We start from the raw sequence: 17130 nt of genomic DNA, 5'->3' as shown, positions 1-17130 counted from the left end.
GCCCTTAGCCCTTGAGCCGGCGGGGAGAGGGGGGTTTAAAGGTACCACTTTTCGGTTTTTCGCTTAATCCTCGGAAACTATGCGTCCTAGTGACATGACTACTTTGAACCAAAAAAAGCATATTCAATTTGCTACAGATGAGATAGACAAGTTTTTCTATAAATTGTATAGTTTTCGCGGCATCTGCTCTAGAAGGTCTGTAATATTGGAAATTTTATTTTTGTCTTACATGTTCCCAGTAGGAGAAAATCGACTAAATCAACATTGAGCAATCATTCTAGACATGCAGGAGCATGTTAAGCCTAGTTCCAGCGAGGGGACTACACCGTGCGTATATTTAGACGAATCACTTTGAGCCACTTTTGAGTCCTCATCACTTGGAACTAGGCTTAACATGCTCCCGCATGTCTATAGTGTTTGCTCAATGTTGATTTAGTCGATTTTCTCCTGAAAGGAACATGTAAGACAACAATAAAATTTCCAATTTTACAGACCTTCTAGAGCAGATGCCGCAAAAACTATACAAGATATAGAAAAACTTGACTGTCTCACCTGTAGCAAATTGAATAAGCTTTTTTTGGTTCATAGTAGTCATGTCACTAGGACGCATAGTTTCCGAGGATTAAGCGAAAAACCGAAAAGTGGTACCTTTAAACCCCCCTCTCCCCGCCGGCTCAAGGGCTAAGGGCGGGGACTTTTGCTATGTTCACCACCTAACTAGGCTAAATAAAGTCCCGAGGTCAGAAATTGTGTTCCACGGATTTCTCTCTACACCGTCGTTAAGGCATTCATTGACTGGACTACTACAATATTTGCACCATTGTCGTATCCCTGGCCACGGCAGTCTTGAATATTTAAGTCATATTTTTCTAGGTGTTCCAGTATAGCATTGGCTAAATATTCTCCAGTTGTCTGAGTAACAGCTAGAAATCCCATAAAATGTTCGACTTTTGTACCAGTTGACGTATCACAAAATCTTAAGATAACCGACATTTGTTCAACTCTATTACAATCTCTAGTGCAATCGAGCAAAAAAGAATAATACTTTGCTTCTTTAACCTTACGAATAATTTCATTGACAACTGTTTTTGACATCAATATGATCAATTCATTTTGAATATCGTGACTTAGATAATGGTGTGAAAGTCGTTTGTCACTAATGCGTTTCATGTGTTCACGTAAAGTAGGATCAAATTTGGATATCAGTTTAAATAAATCTATGAAATTACCGGAATTCTTAATACCGTCACCTGTCCTGAGAGATTCTCTGTGACCTCTAAATGCAAGATTATGGGAGGCCAAAAAGTTTATTATGTCAATTATTCTCTCTAACAAGTTGTGCCAATGTTTTTGTGATTCACGTATTAGCCTTTCGTTTTCTTGGTCTATTGTTTTGCCTTGATTTATTCCTTTCTCTAAAGTTAACCATTGGAACATATGTGCCATATGTTCTTTGGTATTCTCATGTCTATGTAAAATGCTAGGTACTTAAATGTTTCCAGTCACAACACCCTCCTTGCACTACCTGAGTTTGTGAATTGCTAAATAGTCTGCATGGAAAACAGTAAACTTTATTTTGGGAATTGGAATAAACTAACCAGCGACGATGTTGAGTTTCACCATTATTTAGTTTTCTCGAGAAATAGAAATTGGAAAAGTGTCTGTTATCATCACCTTTGGGATAATATTCATCACCGCTATTTAATTGCTGTGTGGGGCCGCTTCGAACTATGTCACGACGCTGTGTATCCGTTATGGGAAACGTCCACAATCCCGGATCCGAATTAACAAGTACTTGCCGAACTATAGCGCTGGCGTCGTCGCTGCGAATTGGAGAATCTATGTCAATCTGTTCTTCTTGATTGCTTGATGACAGCACAAGAGTTTCAGCGTCAATTTTTGATTGGCTAGAAGATGATCCAAGCTCTACGTCTAACTGACGTTCGCTCTCGGTATTCAGTGCATCTAGAGCATTTTCCAACGGTATCTCGGACGTTTGTTGTGTAGAAGTCGAAGCTATCGATTCAGAAGGTTCTGTACTACCAGATGCAGTTTGGTTGAGGAACTTCATCAAATTTAAACTCAAAACTTGGTTGGTTGCAGTTCTTTCAGCTTTTCTTTTTCTTTTTGCTGATCCAGACTCCCATTTTCTTCCAATATCTCTATCTCGGCCGGACATGTCGATAACGTCGTATCTATACACTGTAAACGAAAGCAATAGTTAACATTTTTTTGCAGTTTTATCTACATAATATTGTCTAACCTAAAAAATTAGTTTTCAAATAAAAATCCTTAAGATAGCTTTTACTACCTGCTAGTTTTAAAAACTTAAAAAGTCGATACGTTTTTTACCTTAAAGCTTTTTTGGTTTCCTTCAAGAGATATTATAAAGCGTATTTTATATACAAGTAATTACTGCGTTATATACTTATTACCAATTAAATATTTCTTACCTTATGTAAAATAGACGAGTACAGGTACCGGTGTGTTACAAATCACAAAGAAAACAAAAAACAATTAAAAAAGTCACTGTTTTAAAATTTTGGGTCAGTTTACAGGAGCAATATGTTTGTCTCGAAGCGCTGGTAGGGCCCAAAAGATAAGGAGACATGTAAAGTGCCCCATAAGGGCTACCTTTTTCTTTTTTTATTATTTTCTATTGACGTTCATAAGTGCCACTTGTGGTCTAAACTGAATAAATATTTTTGATTTTGATTTTGATTTTGAATCAATATACGTAAACTGCCTAAACACTATCTATTTATTCACTAAATAGTATTAAAACATTGAACACACTATCACTATTCTTATTTCTTAAAGGTTTTTAAACCTTTGTTTGTCACCTGTCATCCGCTTTGCAATGGAGGGAAGTCGAACCTTAATTTCGAACTCCTCCTATTTTCTTCTGATTAATTTCGTTGCGGGTCCAATGACAGTTTAACTTTCCCCCGGGACAAACTTGACCTTCATTGGTTGGGTTTTTGTGGCGGTCAAGCTGTGGATCCTGGCTACACAGGAGTTGCAGTGGTGGGAACGAGAGGTGGGAATAGTCCCGTATCACTATTCTTATCAAAATAGGTACGTACAGTCATAAAAATAAACAACATTGAATAACACAATTATACGTTTCTATTGTTATGCGCCTAGCGACTGCGTTGCGTACTTTGATTTGATTGGTTGACTTCCTAGTAAAGAGAGTAAACAAATAAACCGGGGATTCCCCGCACTCTGGTCGGCGGCAAATGTTGCCAGACTAAGAAAACATGTTTCACAACAAAATTGATTTATATTTTTAACTTCCCGATAAGGGGAAGTTATTGTTTTCACCCCAAAAGTCGGAACTGAAAATTTTGTGATATCTTCGCGTTTTAGGGTCACTAAAATGATTATATGCTATTTTTAGAAAAATGTATGTATGTGTGTGTGTGTGTGTGTGTGTGTATGGATGGATGGATGTTCGGATTCAAATTTTGGCGAACGATTACTAAAAGGGAAATGAAGCAATCGATTTAAAATTTTGACAGTAGGTTTGTCTCGTGGTGGAATCGTGGCCATTAGTTTGTGTAGACTATCGGCCATTCGCAAATTGTTTAAACAATTGAAAAAAGCATTGTTTTTGTTATAACTAAAAAACTATTGTCTGAAATGAAAAATGTATTGAAACTTTTTTGTGAAAAATTGGAATGTCTACAAAATTTATTATTAACGTTTTTTTTCGTATTTATGATATTCTGGAAAATCAACTGTAAACATCGTATAGTCCCGATTAATCGGGAAGTTTTTGCGATTTGCCATTAGGCAAGATGCCACCAAACCAGAATCACATCCATAACAAATAATATACTTTGCAGAGTCACACCCATCCAGAGTCGCACCCATTACGGCTTATTTTTGTTTTATTCTCGCTTTAAACATTTTTGAGTCGCGAGGCCCCTTGTACCGCGAGGCCGTAGGCGGTGGCCCACATCGCCCACGCTTAACGCCGCCTCTGCCTACAATATCATTTTTAACAAGGTTATGGGGAGTAGAAAAATAAATACATTATCGAATTTGTCAATTTTTATTTTAGATACCAAGTCTAGTCTAGCTCCAATTACATAATAATATGAATACTGAAGTCTCTTCTCAGGATAGAGGAAACCTGAGAGTTCGGTAGGGTGTGGACATCAGACGCCGCATTCTCCTGTCTGTCCAGTAGGTGCCGTTATTTATATCTAGTCCGAATCAGAAAATGGTATCACACCTTCAACGGTAACTCGACAGGGCCTTTTGCTGACTGAGGGCCCGGGCTCAGGGCTGCTTCGGTCGTCGGCACTAGCAGCGTCATCGTCATCAGACTCACCAAGGCTATAATCTGAACTGTCACCATCAACGCGAATGATGAATTCTTCTGTAACCAAATCCACGATATGGTCACTCTTGGCATGTTGCTCTTCTATGTCCTTTACCTTTTGGCATAACTTCCCAATCCCAAGCACCCATCAGCAAAGCTTTTTCTTGGATCAGCTCTATACATTTAACAACACTCCACTTCACATTTTTTCTGCCTACATATTGCTTTATGTCAGACCATGCCATTTCGATAGGATTTAGATCTGGGTGGTGGCAGTCTTAGCACTTGATGCCCTTGCTCTGCTAGTATCCTGTCAATTGAAAATGTTTTAAATCTATGTTTTTTAGCCCGTATTAAATTGTATAATTGAGGTTTTAATAGAGTTTCCTCATATTGTATGCCCTTTTCAGTAAGCCAAGCCTGCATGTCAGCTTTATTTGAATTAGAAGTTGGTGCGAGGTCCCATTGCTTATTATGGTATGATGCGTTGTCGACTACCACGACGGAATTAGGCGGTAAGTTCGGCATTAACTGTGTCCGCAGCCATTTTTCATAGTTTTCGTAGTTCATATTGTCGTGGTAGTCGCCTGATTTCGCACCAGCTTTAAAAGTTAGCAGTGCGTTCGCTATGAACCCAGCCTCTGATCCTGCGTGGACAATGACCACCCGCTGTCCTTTGGAGATAGGTTTTTTGAGACCTTTAGTAGTACCATCGGTCCAGGCTTTTGGAGAAGAGTGCGATCAATCTACGTAAGATTCATCTGTATATACGATAGGCCTTCCCTTTTGGCGATATTGTTTTATTTTGCGTAAGTATTCGATACGTTGCAAACGTATGTTTGAAGTTTCAATAAGCACTTTTCGGTTGTTTTCAGTATTTTTCCACCGAAACCCTAAACTCTTAATTATTCGTCGAAGACTTCGTTCTGAGCCTTTGAAATTTATATCTTCCTCTAACTTCTTCTTTAGGTTTCCGACGGTGGGAAGTTCATTATTTGTCCTATGAAAGTTATGTATGCACCTCTTCTTTATTACTCCTTGATCGAAGTTATCAATATCTGTGACCGGTTTTGATCTAGAGCGTTTTTTTCCTGGTGTTCTAAATACTGATAATAAATCGGAACTATTGGCTTCAGTGGAGATTTTCCTAACCGTTGCTATGGACGTTTTTGTAGACTCAGCTGTCCTTTTTTGAATTTTCCCCAAGTCACTAATTATACTTTTTAATTTACTATTTCCCGCCTGAATAACTTCTGCAGTTTGTTTTATTTGGCTTAAATGTACAGTGCTGCCCGAATCGAGTAAAATACTCGGTCTCAAAAATGTGACCATCTGTGACAAGGACGGGGGGAGGACTCAAAAAATCATGAAATTCGTGTGACGTACTTTATGGATGACCCCTAAGTGAAACACATGTTTGATGTACGGTGTCTCTATATTGATTGTTTAAAAATTCACATTATTACAATGTTCGTTTGCTTACTAAAAACCCTAAGTCAGCAGAACGATACGTGCGGTTTACGGGAATTGGATGCTATTTGTAAAATAAGCAATTTACATACTTCACCTCCCCCGAAAAATAAAGGGTAGGTGCCTCCCCTTTGCAAGAAAAAAAAACGTTTGGCCACGTATCATTGAGCTTTACATACATAAGTAGTCTATTAATAAGTAAGTACAATAACTATTTATTAAAATAATACCTGGAGTTTAATCAATGAATAAATTTTCTTGAAACACTTCAAATTCATAGATCATTAATTGTGGTTGTGCAACTTTAATCATCGACGAAACTGATGTAGTAGTGATGGGATCTTTAGGAAGGTCCCAGAGAGATGCTCTTGGCTGGCCTACTGGTTGCGGCAGTCCGGGAGGACGTCGCGTTGCTAGTGACGGTAATGGGCGAATTTTCTTGAAACACTTCAAAATTTCTAGGTCATATATGGTGGTAGTGCAACTTTAATCATCGACAAAACTGATGAAGTAGTGATGGGATCTTTAGGAAGATCCCAGAGAGATGCTCTCGGCTGGGAGGACGTCGCGTTGCTGGCGACGGTGATTGGCGATTGGCGGACGACTGAACAGGGCGGCTTGGTGACGTGCCGATTGGAGATTGCCTTGGGCGGATCGTCAGCAGGCAAGCAAGAGGCTTACTGTCGTGACAATAACGCAGAGGGAACTTGTCGAAGCAGAATAATTGTTCGCTCCGGAACTGGGTCGTCTGGAACTTCCTAGAGTTTTGTTGCGCAGCGCGTACAGGATACCAGCAAGGGTACCGGGCGTCGACGCTGCGACTTTTTCCATATATTTTTTATGACGCGACGCAGCGCAACGGACTAATGGGGCCTCACCTCAATACTAGAGTTCTTTCACGGTTTGGTGCTGATGCCCCACTTCAGACTGCACTTGGTTGGCTTCAAGTTCTCCTTGCTTATTATGGTTTAAATGTGTTGATCAAATAAAGCAGGTAGTAAATGGTAAACAGTCCCTTCTGACTTTCCCATAAACATACTCCTGGGCTCTACAACACTTCAAATTCATAGATCTTCTCTTCTTCCATGTTATTGGGGACATCATAAAATTGTAAATTTCCTGTAGTATAGTAAATTCCTATAAGACTAGTTTGCATGTCAAACTCGTAAACCACGTCTCTCTCCAGGCGGCGGTAATAAGTGGGCGGCAGGGCGCCTTGGTGACGTGCCGATTGGAGATTGCCTTGGGCGGATCGTCAGCAGGCAAGCAAGAGGCTTACTGCCGTGACGATAATGCAGATGGAACTTGTCGAAGCAGAATAATTGTTCGCTCCGGAACTGGGTCGTCTGGAACTTCCTATAGTTTTAATGCGCAGCGCGTACAGAATACCAGCAATTAAAAAAAAAGTAAAAGGTATATAATTCTAAAAGATGTCACATGTATAATTTATTCTGGCGGTCTCTGCACTAAGCTAGAAAGCTTGTATCGCAGCGGCCAATTCAAACAATTACCTTTGTATTGACATCGGTCTGATAGGATAGAAATACTAGAGTTCTTTCACGGTTTGGTGCTGATACCCCACTTCAAACTGCACTTGGTTGGCTTAAAATGACTGTTCAAGTTCTACTTGCTTATTAGTGCTTAAATGTGTTGATCAAATAAAGCAGGTGTTAAATGGGAAACAGTCCCCTCTGACTTTTCCGTACACATACCTACTCCTGGGCTCTACACAAGATGTCAATTTTCTTTAAACACTTCAAATTCATAGATCTTCTCTTCTTCCGTGTTATTGGGGAGATTCTAATTGTAAACCTGAAGTACAGTAAATTCCCTTAAGACTTGCATGTCAAACTCGTAAACCACGTCTTGTCACTAGTAAGTAAATGCGTTTCATGAATGTTGGACCATTGTCACTCCGGAGGATCTTAATTTTTCGACTCAGCGCATTCTCTTCTTTAGCTACATAATCTCATAAACATTTAAATGATTCTTGGCACTGCAGGATATTTAAAAAAAACTCCTTGATCTTCAAAATTGGTGTGTAATCCAGTCGAGAAAAATGATGAGTGACATAGTTTTTTTCAGTAAAATACGTTGCCTTTAAATTTGTAAAATTAGCACTCGTTACACATTACATAATTAGCACTCGCGGATGGTGCGCAAAATTGATTGCGGACGAGGAACGTCGCTGATTGGTTGTTAGTCGCGCGTTAAGGCGTTGAGAAAAGAAGTTTGCAACAGGGAGATGGTATCTGGCCGCCGGTTCCCGTGATGTGCTGCGTAGATGGCGCTATGGGTGTCCAAACAGTGGTTATACAACTTTGATCGTCAATAAATGTAATGGGATCCTAAGATCCCTTGGGAGATGCTCTCGGCAGGACCACAGGTTGCGGTAGTCCGGGAGGATGTCGCGCTCCTGGCGACGGTAATAATCGGGCGGCTGAATAGGGCGGATTGCCAGCAGGCTCCGGCAGGAGACTTGCCGTGACGATAATGCAGACGGAACTTGTCGAAGCTGAATAATTGTTCGCTCATGTATTTTGACTCAAACATTTGCGACGTTTTTTTTTTTCACAAATGTACATCTTTTTTCTTTTTTGAGTAATACTTTCAAAGTAGGCTGCTGCTGACCTTCCTGTACACTTCTATTATAAAACCATCACTTCCTTGTACATGTTCACCATATAAGAGCATGCCTGCTTCATTTTATACGTGCCCAAAGAAATTAATATAAGTTGATAAATTATATGAGTTATACTTCGTTGAAGACATGTTATCTATCTCCTATTTTAATGCAGCTTCTTCTCGCGGATAGCAGTTGTTCTTAGCTTAGCTGAGGGCAGAAAAGGTACACCATAGTCAGCTAGCACAATTTTTAAACACAAGTATTTCCACTTAGGCAAATTTAATGATGTATAGAGGGCTAAAGCATCATCTTGATCAAGAGTTTTTCCTTCTTGTTTCCAAACAATGCATTTTGAACAACTGCAGCACTGTCTGGATTCTTCGTAACATGATCAATAATACGAGCTAAATAATTGTTTTCGACGATTTTTTACTTTGTCACTAATGCAAAACTAAGTTGTTCTGTTGAATAGTCCAGAAGGGACTCTGAACGTCTTTTCTTCTCTCGGGTCTCGGTAGATGTGCCCCACAGATATAGTACTTGATGTTCCTGGTGTTTCTATTGCCGCCATGTCGACGTCAACGGGGGTATTTTCTTCTAACATATTCTCGGTAACTTAACCTATTCCTCGAAAAACCTCAGATTTTACACTGGAGCAATGTAGCCACTGAATATTTGACTCTAACCACTCAGAATGTCTGTTGATTAAAGTCTTCTGACTGGAAGCACTGGTCCATCTGCGATGTAGGTTTTTGACAGTATTCTGCAAAAAGGTATTGACTGCTTCTAAATCTTCTGAACACATTTCCATTGGGATGCAACGTATCTAACTAAAGTATCAAATACCAAATAAATGATGATGCAACCCAGGCTTAGTTTTCAAAACTACATCTTACAAAATACTTTGTTTCTACAATTTTCAAATTTAAATTTAGCCAGAGGCTTAGTACAGATATCTGCAATTTGTTTTTCTCAACTCTATCTATATAATGATATTTCAAATCTATTTTATGTTGTTCAGGGTTTTTTGCAATATGAATGGCAGATTGATTGTCCTCAAACATAACAATATGATTTATCTACAAATCTTTAAAATTGGAAATTAAAGTAACTAAGTAATAAAGGTACCTTTAGTAAATAAGAGGTGTCGTGCTCCTGCAGTAAATGAACTGATGATGATGACGGACGATTATGATTATGATGATGGTGATGACGGTGATGATGTTTCGAATAGGTGGTACCAACTGTTGTCGCAGGCTGTCTTTAAAAAATGCACAAATAAAATAAAATTATCAAAACACACAACCTTCATTAAGCCATGTCTCGTTCAAATAATAAATCTTTCTATTTGTTCTGAAGTCTGCAATTTTTAATAAATAGTTAACCCTCCAGATTTGTAAATCTGGTCTATCAAGTAAAATACTTTTTCTTGACCGTTTAGAAAAAGAAAAATTTAATTTCTTTAAAATTCTGCGTATTGGTGAGTTCGAAAATGTAGGCAGACTGTCGTCGTCATTCACTGCGTTCTTTATTTTTTTTAGGGTGGTATTTAATACTTTAACTGTAAATCCCCTTTTTTCAATCAAAATATTCGCAATTCCACCAAAAATACTGAATTGCACACTAAAGGACAATGGGCAAAATGGTACCCGGCTCCAATAGATATGTGTCTAGTATCGTTTGAAAGGTCTTACCAAGATGAACAACTTTTACTATGACCACCAGCCTCAGATCTGGTTGTGTACGAAGATATACATACTTTTTTGCAGAATGGTACCCGGCTCCAATAGTTATGTTTAAGTTTTATTACTTCTTACGGGTTTTATTATGAGTTGCTAAAGCGAATAAACCCACAAGACCCAATAAGTCCACCCACAAGATGGACCGACGACCTCATAAAGGTAGCGGGAAGGCGCTGGATGCAGGCCGCCACCAACCGGCCATTGTGGAAATCATTGGGGGAGGCCTATGTTCAAATGGACGTCCTATGGCTAAAATGATCATGATGATGATGATGAAAGCGAATAAAGGGCTAATAGCTTGGGTAGTTCATCGTAGGTATAATCCTTTCCTTTTCAATGCTTCTTTTAGTTATATTAATAGATTGTATTCATAATACATACTCGTATACATGGATGATTGTGTTATACTTTCATTATAATACTTAGTGGAATTACTGCTTTCAAAACGTGAATTAGAACTGGCCCCATAGCAGACATTTTCCTACATCTAAAGGCCTTTTAAAATATATATTGGTTATGGCTATTGGAGCGGGTACCACTTTCCATACATTTGTGCCCATCATCCTTTGCTCATCAAATAAATCATTTATTGTATACTGTTAGATTTTTAAAGCTTAACTGTTTTACTGAATGACTATCTGTTAACTAAAATTAAATCTAATAATTCTTCGAGTGCAACAAAATATTTTAACACTTTTTTGGAATCCTACACCTATTAAACTTTTAAGAACACAGGTTATTCTAAATGAAACACCAGTTAATCAGTCATATTTATCTAATCAAAGTTCACAAAAAATCAGCAAAGTGTAATCTTAATATACACTAATCATTGCAAAGCATATTTAAGCATTTTTTTTTAATCCATCACCTATAAATATTTTTACTGTATGATTAGGGCAGGTCTTGCTTTTTTTGGACGTCCGCGTTTTCGCTTTATGCCGATAGGTATGTTTTTTGCTTCTTCAGGTGGTGTGACATATTTCAACCTAATAGCAAGTCCGATGATATTATTATGTTTGCAAATGTAGTGTTTTAAAAACTGCGGACAATTACATTCAGCAGTTTTCCATTCATCTTTGTTTATTATGAACAGTACAACCGTCCAATATGCGAAAGCAACTTGTTTGTATTCATCGAAATAACTCCAGTCTTGCCCAAACTGAACGGTTGATGCTCCTCAACTGCTACATATCTAATTATGTACTTGATTGCATACATAATTAGATATCGTTTCGGATGTCTCATTTTGTTGTGATTGAATATCTAATGTACCTATAAGTAATTAGAATTATTCTTTCTTAGATGGAATTTTCTTAGATGCCATCTGGAGGTGAAGTAATAATTAAAAGACTGAAAGTTTAAATAAGTATGTGTAATAATTGTTTACAATGGATTTACACAAGAGTATGCTCGCAGTAGGAAAAAGTATGGCTTTACAGCGAATTTCCATGTGTTGTAGTTTTCTCTCCCGGTCAGTTTGTCAATGTGAACTGTAATTTTGTCGTAGTGATGTGTTCAATTGCAACAGGAGGGAAAGTACACTTAATACTGCAGATAGAAAATTTTATTTTATCTTTTATTTTTGGAAAATTTCCGAAAATTTGCTTGCCTCACCCGATTGACTGCTCTGTGATGGCATTATATCAGCACTGGCTTCTGGAGGTGTTTCGCACAAAAGGCGTAGTCTACTGCTTCCACAAACATAAGCAACAGATAAAACTTTCCACTTCGAAGCTAAACTCATGGATATTTTTCTTAAATTTTTGCTTTTCCGATGAATTGGTAATTTAAAGGAATTAAAACATTGACTAGAGTGCGCGCCAGTTAAGTCTGCGCGCGACGAGTGGCGCGTCGCGTGCGTGACTAATGTTGCCAGTTATGGGAAATAAATTTCCGTTACACACATAAAATAGGAGATGAGAAAAAATCTAACTAGTTAGTTAAATGAACTACAAATAAAAAAAATGTACAAATTATGACAATGATAGTTCTAAAATATACATAATATAAAGATTAAATAATAAGTTGAAAAACACCCCACAAAGTAGCCGTTTATCTCAAAGTTCCCATCGTCATCGATATAGGCCCTTTTTAACTCTGGTGACAGTGTTATCCATACCTGTCTTGTATCATGTCGTCTTTTTAACGTGGCTTTCACCCTCTGGAAACTTTTTGTTCTAATCAGTGTTGCCAACCCCAGCATAGAGCCAAACTGTAGATATTCTAAAAAAAACTGTAGAAAACTGTAAATATCACATTAAAAAACAGTAAATCTACAGCTGAATATTTTTATCATTGAATGATTGTAGGCGANTGAAATTGCAGCTCCAGAATCCAATAATCCGCAAACAGTCATGTCTAAAATGTTCACGTTCAAATATGGCCGAACATCATTTATATTAGGTTTAAACAAAACCGAAGTAACGTTGTTGTTTTTGAAATAAGAATCAACAATGTCTAACCATTGTTTATTTTCAGAAGGTTCGACATCTTCTGAAATAACATTACTTCGGTTACCTGCTAGTTTTTTGAATTGGTAGCACTTTTACACTTAGCACAATTTTTAGTAGTGTACCCTACTTCACCACACTTAAAACATAACAACCGTTTATCCGTACAGTATTTTGTACTATGTGTATTTGCCTTACACTTCAAACACAATAAACATGTCAGTCAATTTGACAACCTTTGTTGGAAACATTATTCAATGAAAATATTGTCCGAACCCTTGGTATTTCTCTTCGACAAATACTTTAACACATTGTGAACCACTTTTCTTTCACGACTATAAAAAGATTTTAGCAATTTCATTCACAAAATCAATTGCGCACATTTAAAATAAAGTTTGTTTACACTTTGACAGCAATAGACTGACATGCAAGGTGACATGTCAATGAAGTTTTCAGTTACTGTTGCCATTAAAAGAAATTAGTACCATTAGTTTTCCGCAACATGGCGAGGGTTTTTATGTTCCTGGTCAGGCTATACAAGGTAAGTCACAAGACTTCGGTAAGTTTAGTAGGTTAATAATAATAAGTACCTAGATTAGTTTGTAATTTTCAGGTATACAAAATACGAAGTTATAGCTTAAGTACCTACTTCTGGTGGCCATCGTCAACAATGATGGTAAAAAATAGTGGATGGATTATTCCCTCTGTGATCGGACCGTAATAATAAAAAAAAAACTTCTTGATTGTCTGTGGTAAAAAACATGGCTGTGTAATTGTATGATGAGAAAATAAAACAACAGTGAACTTTAAAACAGTGTATAATTAACTAAATGACCAAATGGTCCTTCGGAGAACCGGATAGTAATCAAAGTAAAGTGTAATTATTGTTGAAATCAGTGTCAAAATGGAATATAACTATAAAATACGAGTTTGTGAAAATTGCGGAACGTGTAACAAAACACATCATGGTGATGAACCAAAACTCTACAAAGATTGAGAAACTTTCCACCAATACGAGAAAATCACCTAAAGACAAGAGAACGAAAGGTTATATCGACACCCGCTTGGAAGCATTAAGAGATTATTGGTGTGAGTGAGTTGACAGCAATAATAAACAACGAAACCTCAAAAAAAGATTATAATTTCGACATTGAGAAAAACTACGAATTCACAGAGGAAAATTACTTGGACCTGAAAACATGGCTAAAAGACAAGAAATACGACATTACATCAACCACAACCACAGTTAGTGAGCTTGACATAACCTCTGCTGAGATTCCAAAAAGTAACTTCCTTGAAAAACGATTTCGAACAATGGAAATGGTCAATCTTTCACAACCTCGAGAAGTTTATAAAAAAGATGTATCAAAATCTGTTCAGCATACACCAAAGACAACTACAGTGAAAAGTTTTGCCACTGAAGTCGAAAGCACTTGTACTTACTGCTCACAAAATCATTACATTTGCCACTGTAAAGAGTTTTCTGCATTACCTGTTTCTGAACGCCAAGATTATGTCAAGAAAAACAACATTATGCTTCAATTGCTTAATAAAAGGTCACTCTGTGTCACATTGCAGACAAAGCCCAAATTGCAAAAAATGTGGACGTAGACATCACACCTTACTACATTTCACAAGACCTTCACAAACAAATAACACCGAGAAACCTGAAAGTTACAAATCTACAGCAAAGGAAAATGATACTAATTCTGGCGCTTCTTACAATCTCAGTGTCAACTTGAAGCTTGAAACAAATGATGACTTAGTTATATTAGCTTTTCACAACTTTTTGTTACAACATTTGTTATGATCAGCTGTAGCAAATCTAACTGATGGTGTGTATAAAATGGACTTGGAACAGAAAAAGTGTTTATTTTCATCGTGTTCATCAGCTAGCAGTGAAGTCTGGCACAGGCGACTAGGCCTCTTGAATGTTAACGACCAAAACAAAATGAGAGATGGTGCAGTCACTGGAATATCTTACCCTGGTAATGAAGTCATCAACAGGAATACATGCACAGTGTGTTGTCTAGGGAAGCAATCACGCTTACCATTTGGTCATGCAGGAACAAGAAGCAGCGAGCTGCATGCTGTCTGTCATTGCTAGTCCATGCTGATGTCTGCGGCCCAATGGAAGGCGGAGCAAGGTACTTCCTTATTTTTGTAGATGACTTTACTCGTATGGTGTTTGTTTATTTTCTCAAAGAAAAAGGAGAAACTTTTAAATATTTTAAAGAGTTTAAATCCATGGTAGAAAACCAACAGAGTAAAAGAATTAAAATATTCAGGACTGATTATGATACAGAGTTTTGCAGTAATATATTTGAAAACTTCCTCAAAGATAGCGGCATCATTAATCAAAAAACTAATGCTTACACTCCTGAGCTGAACAAAATGGTTTGAATGAGCGTGCAAATAGAACCATTGTTTTAAAAAAAAAAAAAAATTGTTGAGCGAGCTCGATGCTTATTATATGATGCAGACTTAGTCAAAAAGTTCTGGGCAGAGGCAACAAATACCGCCGTCTATCTTAAAAATCGATCGACAGCATCTGGACTAAATAATAAGACTGGACAAGCAAAAGGCTTGATTTAAGTCAAGTTCGCATATTTGGAAGTGATGTTATGGTCCCGAGATTTCAAAAAACCCCAAAGAAAGAAGTCTGGACTGATCAGATCGGGTGATCTTGCAGGCCAAGGAAAATCGCCAAAACGAGAGATAACTCGGCCTGGAAAAGCGTCCCTCACTAAGTCCATAGTATCGCGCGCTGTGTGTGCCGTAGCGCCGTCTTGTTGAAACCAGATGTGCTCCAGCCCAAATTCGTCCAAACTGGGTATCAAAAACTTACGTAACATGGTTCTGTAGCGTTCTCCAGTGACAGTTATCGCATTGCCTCCAGCGTCTTCGAAAAAATAGGGTCCGATCACTCTGTCAACACAGATGCCACACCATACAGTAACTTTTAGTGGGTGTAGAGGTAAAGTGCCCCATAAGGGCTACCTTTTTCTTTTTTTATTATTTTCTATTGACGTTCATAAGTGCCACTTGTGGTCTAAACTGAATAAATATTTTTGATTTTGATTTTTTTTGATTTTGTTTCTTGAATAATGCGCGGATTTTCAGTGCCCCAGAACCGAGTATTCTGCTTATTGACATGCCCTGAGAGATGGAAATGCGCTTCGTCACTCATAACCAATTTTGAAGGAAAATCATCCTCTTCAAGGTTGAGGTTTATGACGCGCTGGCAGTAATCTAGACGAGCTCGGTGGTCAGCAGGCAGCAGCTGATGAGTCATTTGAGTTTTATACGGGAACATCTTTAAGTCTTTCACCAAAATACGCTGCAGGGTCCGTCTGGAAATGCCCAATTGCGTGGCACGTCGCCTCGTTGATGTTTCTGGACACTCTTCCACATCTTCGCGCACAGCATCGATATTTTCAGCTGAACGGCCTGTTCTTGGTCTCCCAGACTTAGGTCTATCCAATGTTGAGCCAGTTGCTTCAAGGCGTGTGGCAAAGCGTCGAATTGTGCGACCAATCGGTGCCGGACGGTGGGGAAATCGTCGACGAAATTCACGTTGTGTTCTTATCACTGATGAATTATTCCGTAAGAACATTGACACAATTATTTCCACGTTCTTGGGGAGTAAAACGGTCCATGTTTATTTTCAGTGTATTTTACATTTGTTCACTACACAATTTTCAACAACAAAATGACAGAAAATGTCATATAAAAAAAAAGTATTTTCTTTAGTACCAGTACTTTTGCGCCACCCAGTATAATGATATTTCAAATCTATGTGCTTCAATATTTTATATTGTTCAGGGTTTTTCGCAATATGAATGGCAGATTGATTGTCCTCAAACATAACAATTTGATTATCTACAAATCTTTAAAATTGGAAATTAAAGTAACTAAGTAATAAGAAATTGGTACCTTAAGTAAATAAGAGGTGTCGTGCTCCTGCAGTAAATGAACTGATGATAATGACGGACGATTATGATTATGATGATGGTGATGACGGTGATGATGTTTCGAATAGGGCACCAACTGTTGTCGTAGGCTGTCTTTAAAAAATGCACAAATAAAATAAAATTATCAAAACACACAACCTTCATTAAGCCATGTCTCGTCCAAATAATAAATCTTTCTATTTTGTTTTCTGAAGTCTGCAATTTTCAATAAATATTTAACCCTCCAAATTTGTAAATCTGGTCTATCAAGTAAAATACTTTTTCTTGACCGTTTAGAAAAAGAAAAATTTAATTTCTTTAAAATTCTGCGTATTGATGAGTTCGAAAATGTGGACAGACTCTCGTCGTCATTCACTGCGTTCTTTATTTTTTTTAGGGTGGTATTTAATACTTTAACTGTAAATCCCCTTTTTTCAATCAAAATATTCGAAATTACCACCAAAAATACTGAATTGCACACTAAATTTGCTCATCAAATAAATCATTTATAGTATACTGTTAATCTTTAAAGCTTAACTGTTTTACTGATTGACTA

The 17130-nt window shown here is 37.7% G+C and overlaps 1 protein-coding gene across 1 annotated transcript; it reads right to left on the bottom strand.

Annotated features, from left to right (window-relative positions):
* Window positions 1-13273: 13273 nt before the first annotated feature.
* LOC114355918 (uncharacterized) lies at window positions 13274-16829 on the bottom strand. Its single transcript, XM_028308966.1, has 2 exons — window positions 15717-16829; window positions 13274-15600 (listed from the first exon to the last, which is right to left on the bottom strand). Exons 1-2 carry the CDS (start codon window positions 16235-16237, stop codon window positions 15213-15215), a joined length of 909 nt encoding a protein of 302 aa, XP_028164767.1. The 5' UTR covers window positions 16238-16829; the 3' UTR covers window positions 13274-15212.
* Window positions 16830-17130: the final 301 nt, after the last annotated feature.

The sequence above is a fragment of the Ostrinia furnacalis genome, unplaced genomic scaffold, assembly GCF_004193835.3.
Source record: "Ostrinia furnacalis isolate ACB-3 unplaced genomic scaffold, ASM419383v2 OfSCF2576, whole genome shotgun sequence".
Lineage (NCBI taxonomy): Eukaryota > Metazoa > Arthropoda > Insecta > Lepidoptera > Crambidae > Ostrinia > Ostrinia furnacalis.
Note: the sequence above shows the minus strand (reverse complement) of the source record. Positions and strands in the feature narration are given on the sequence as shown.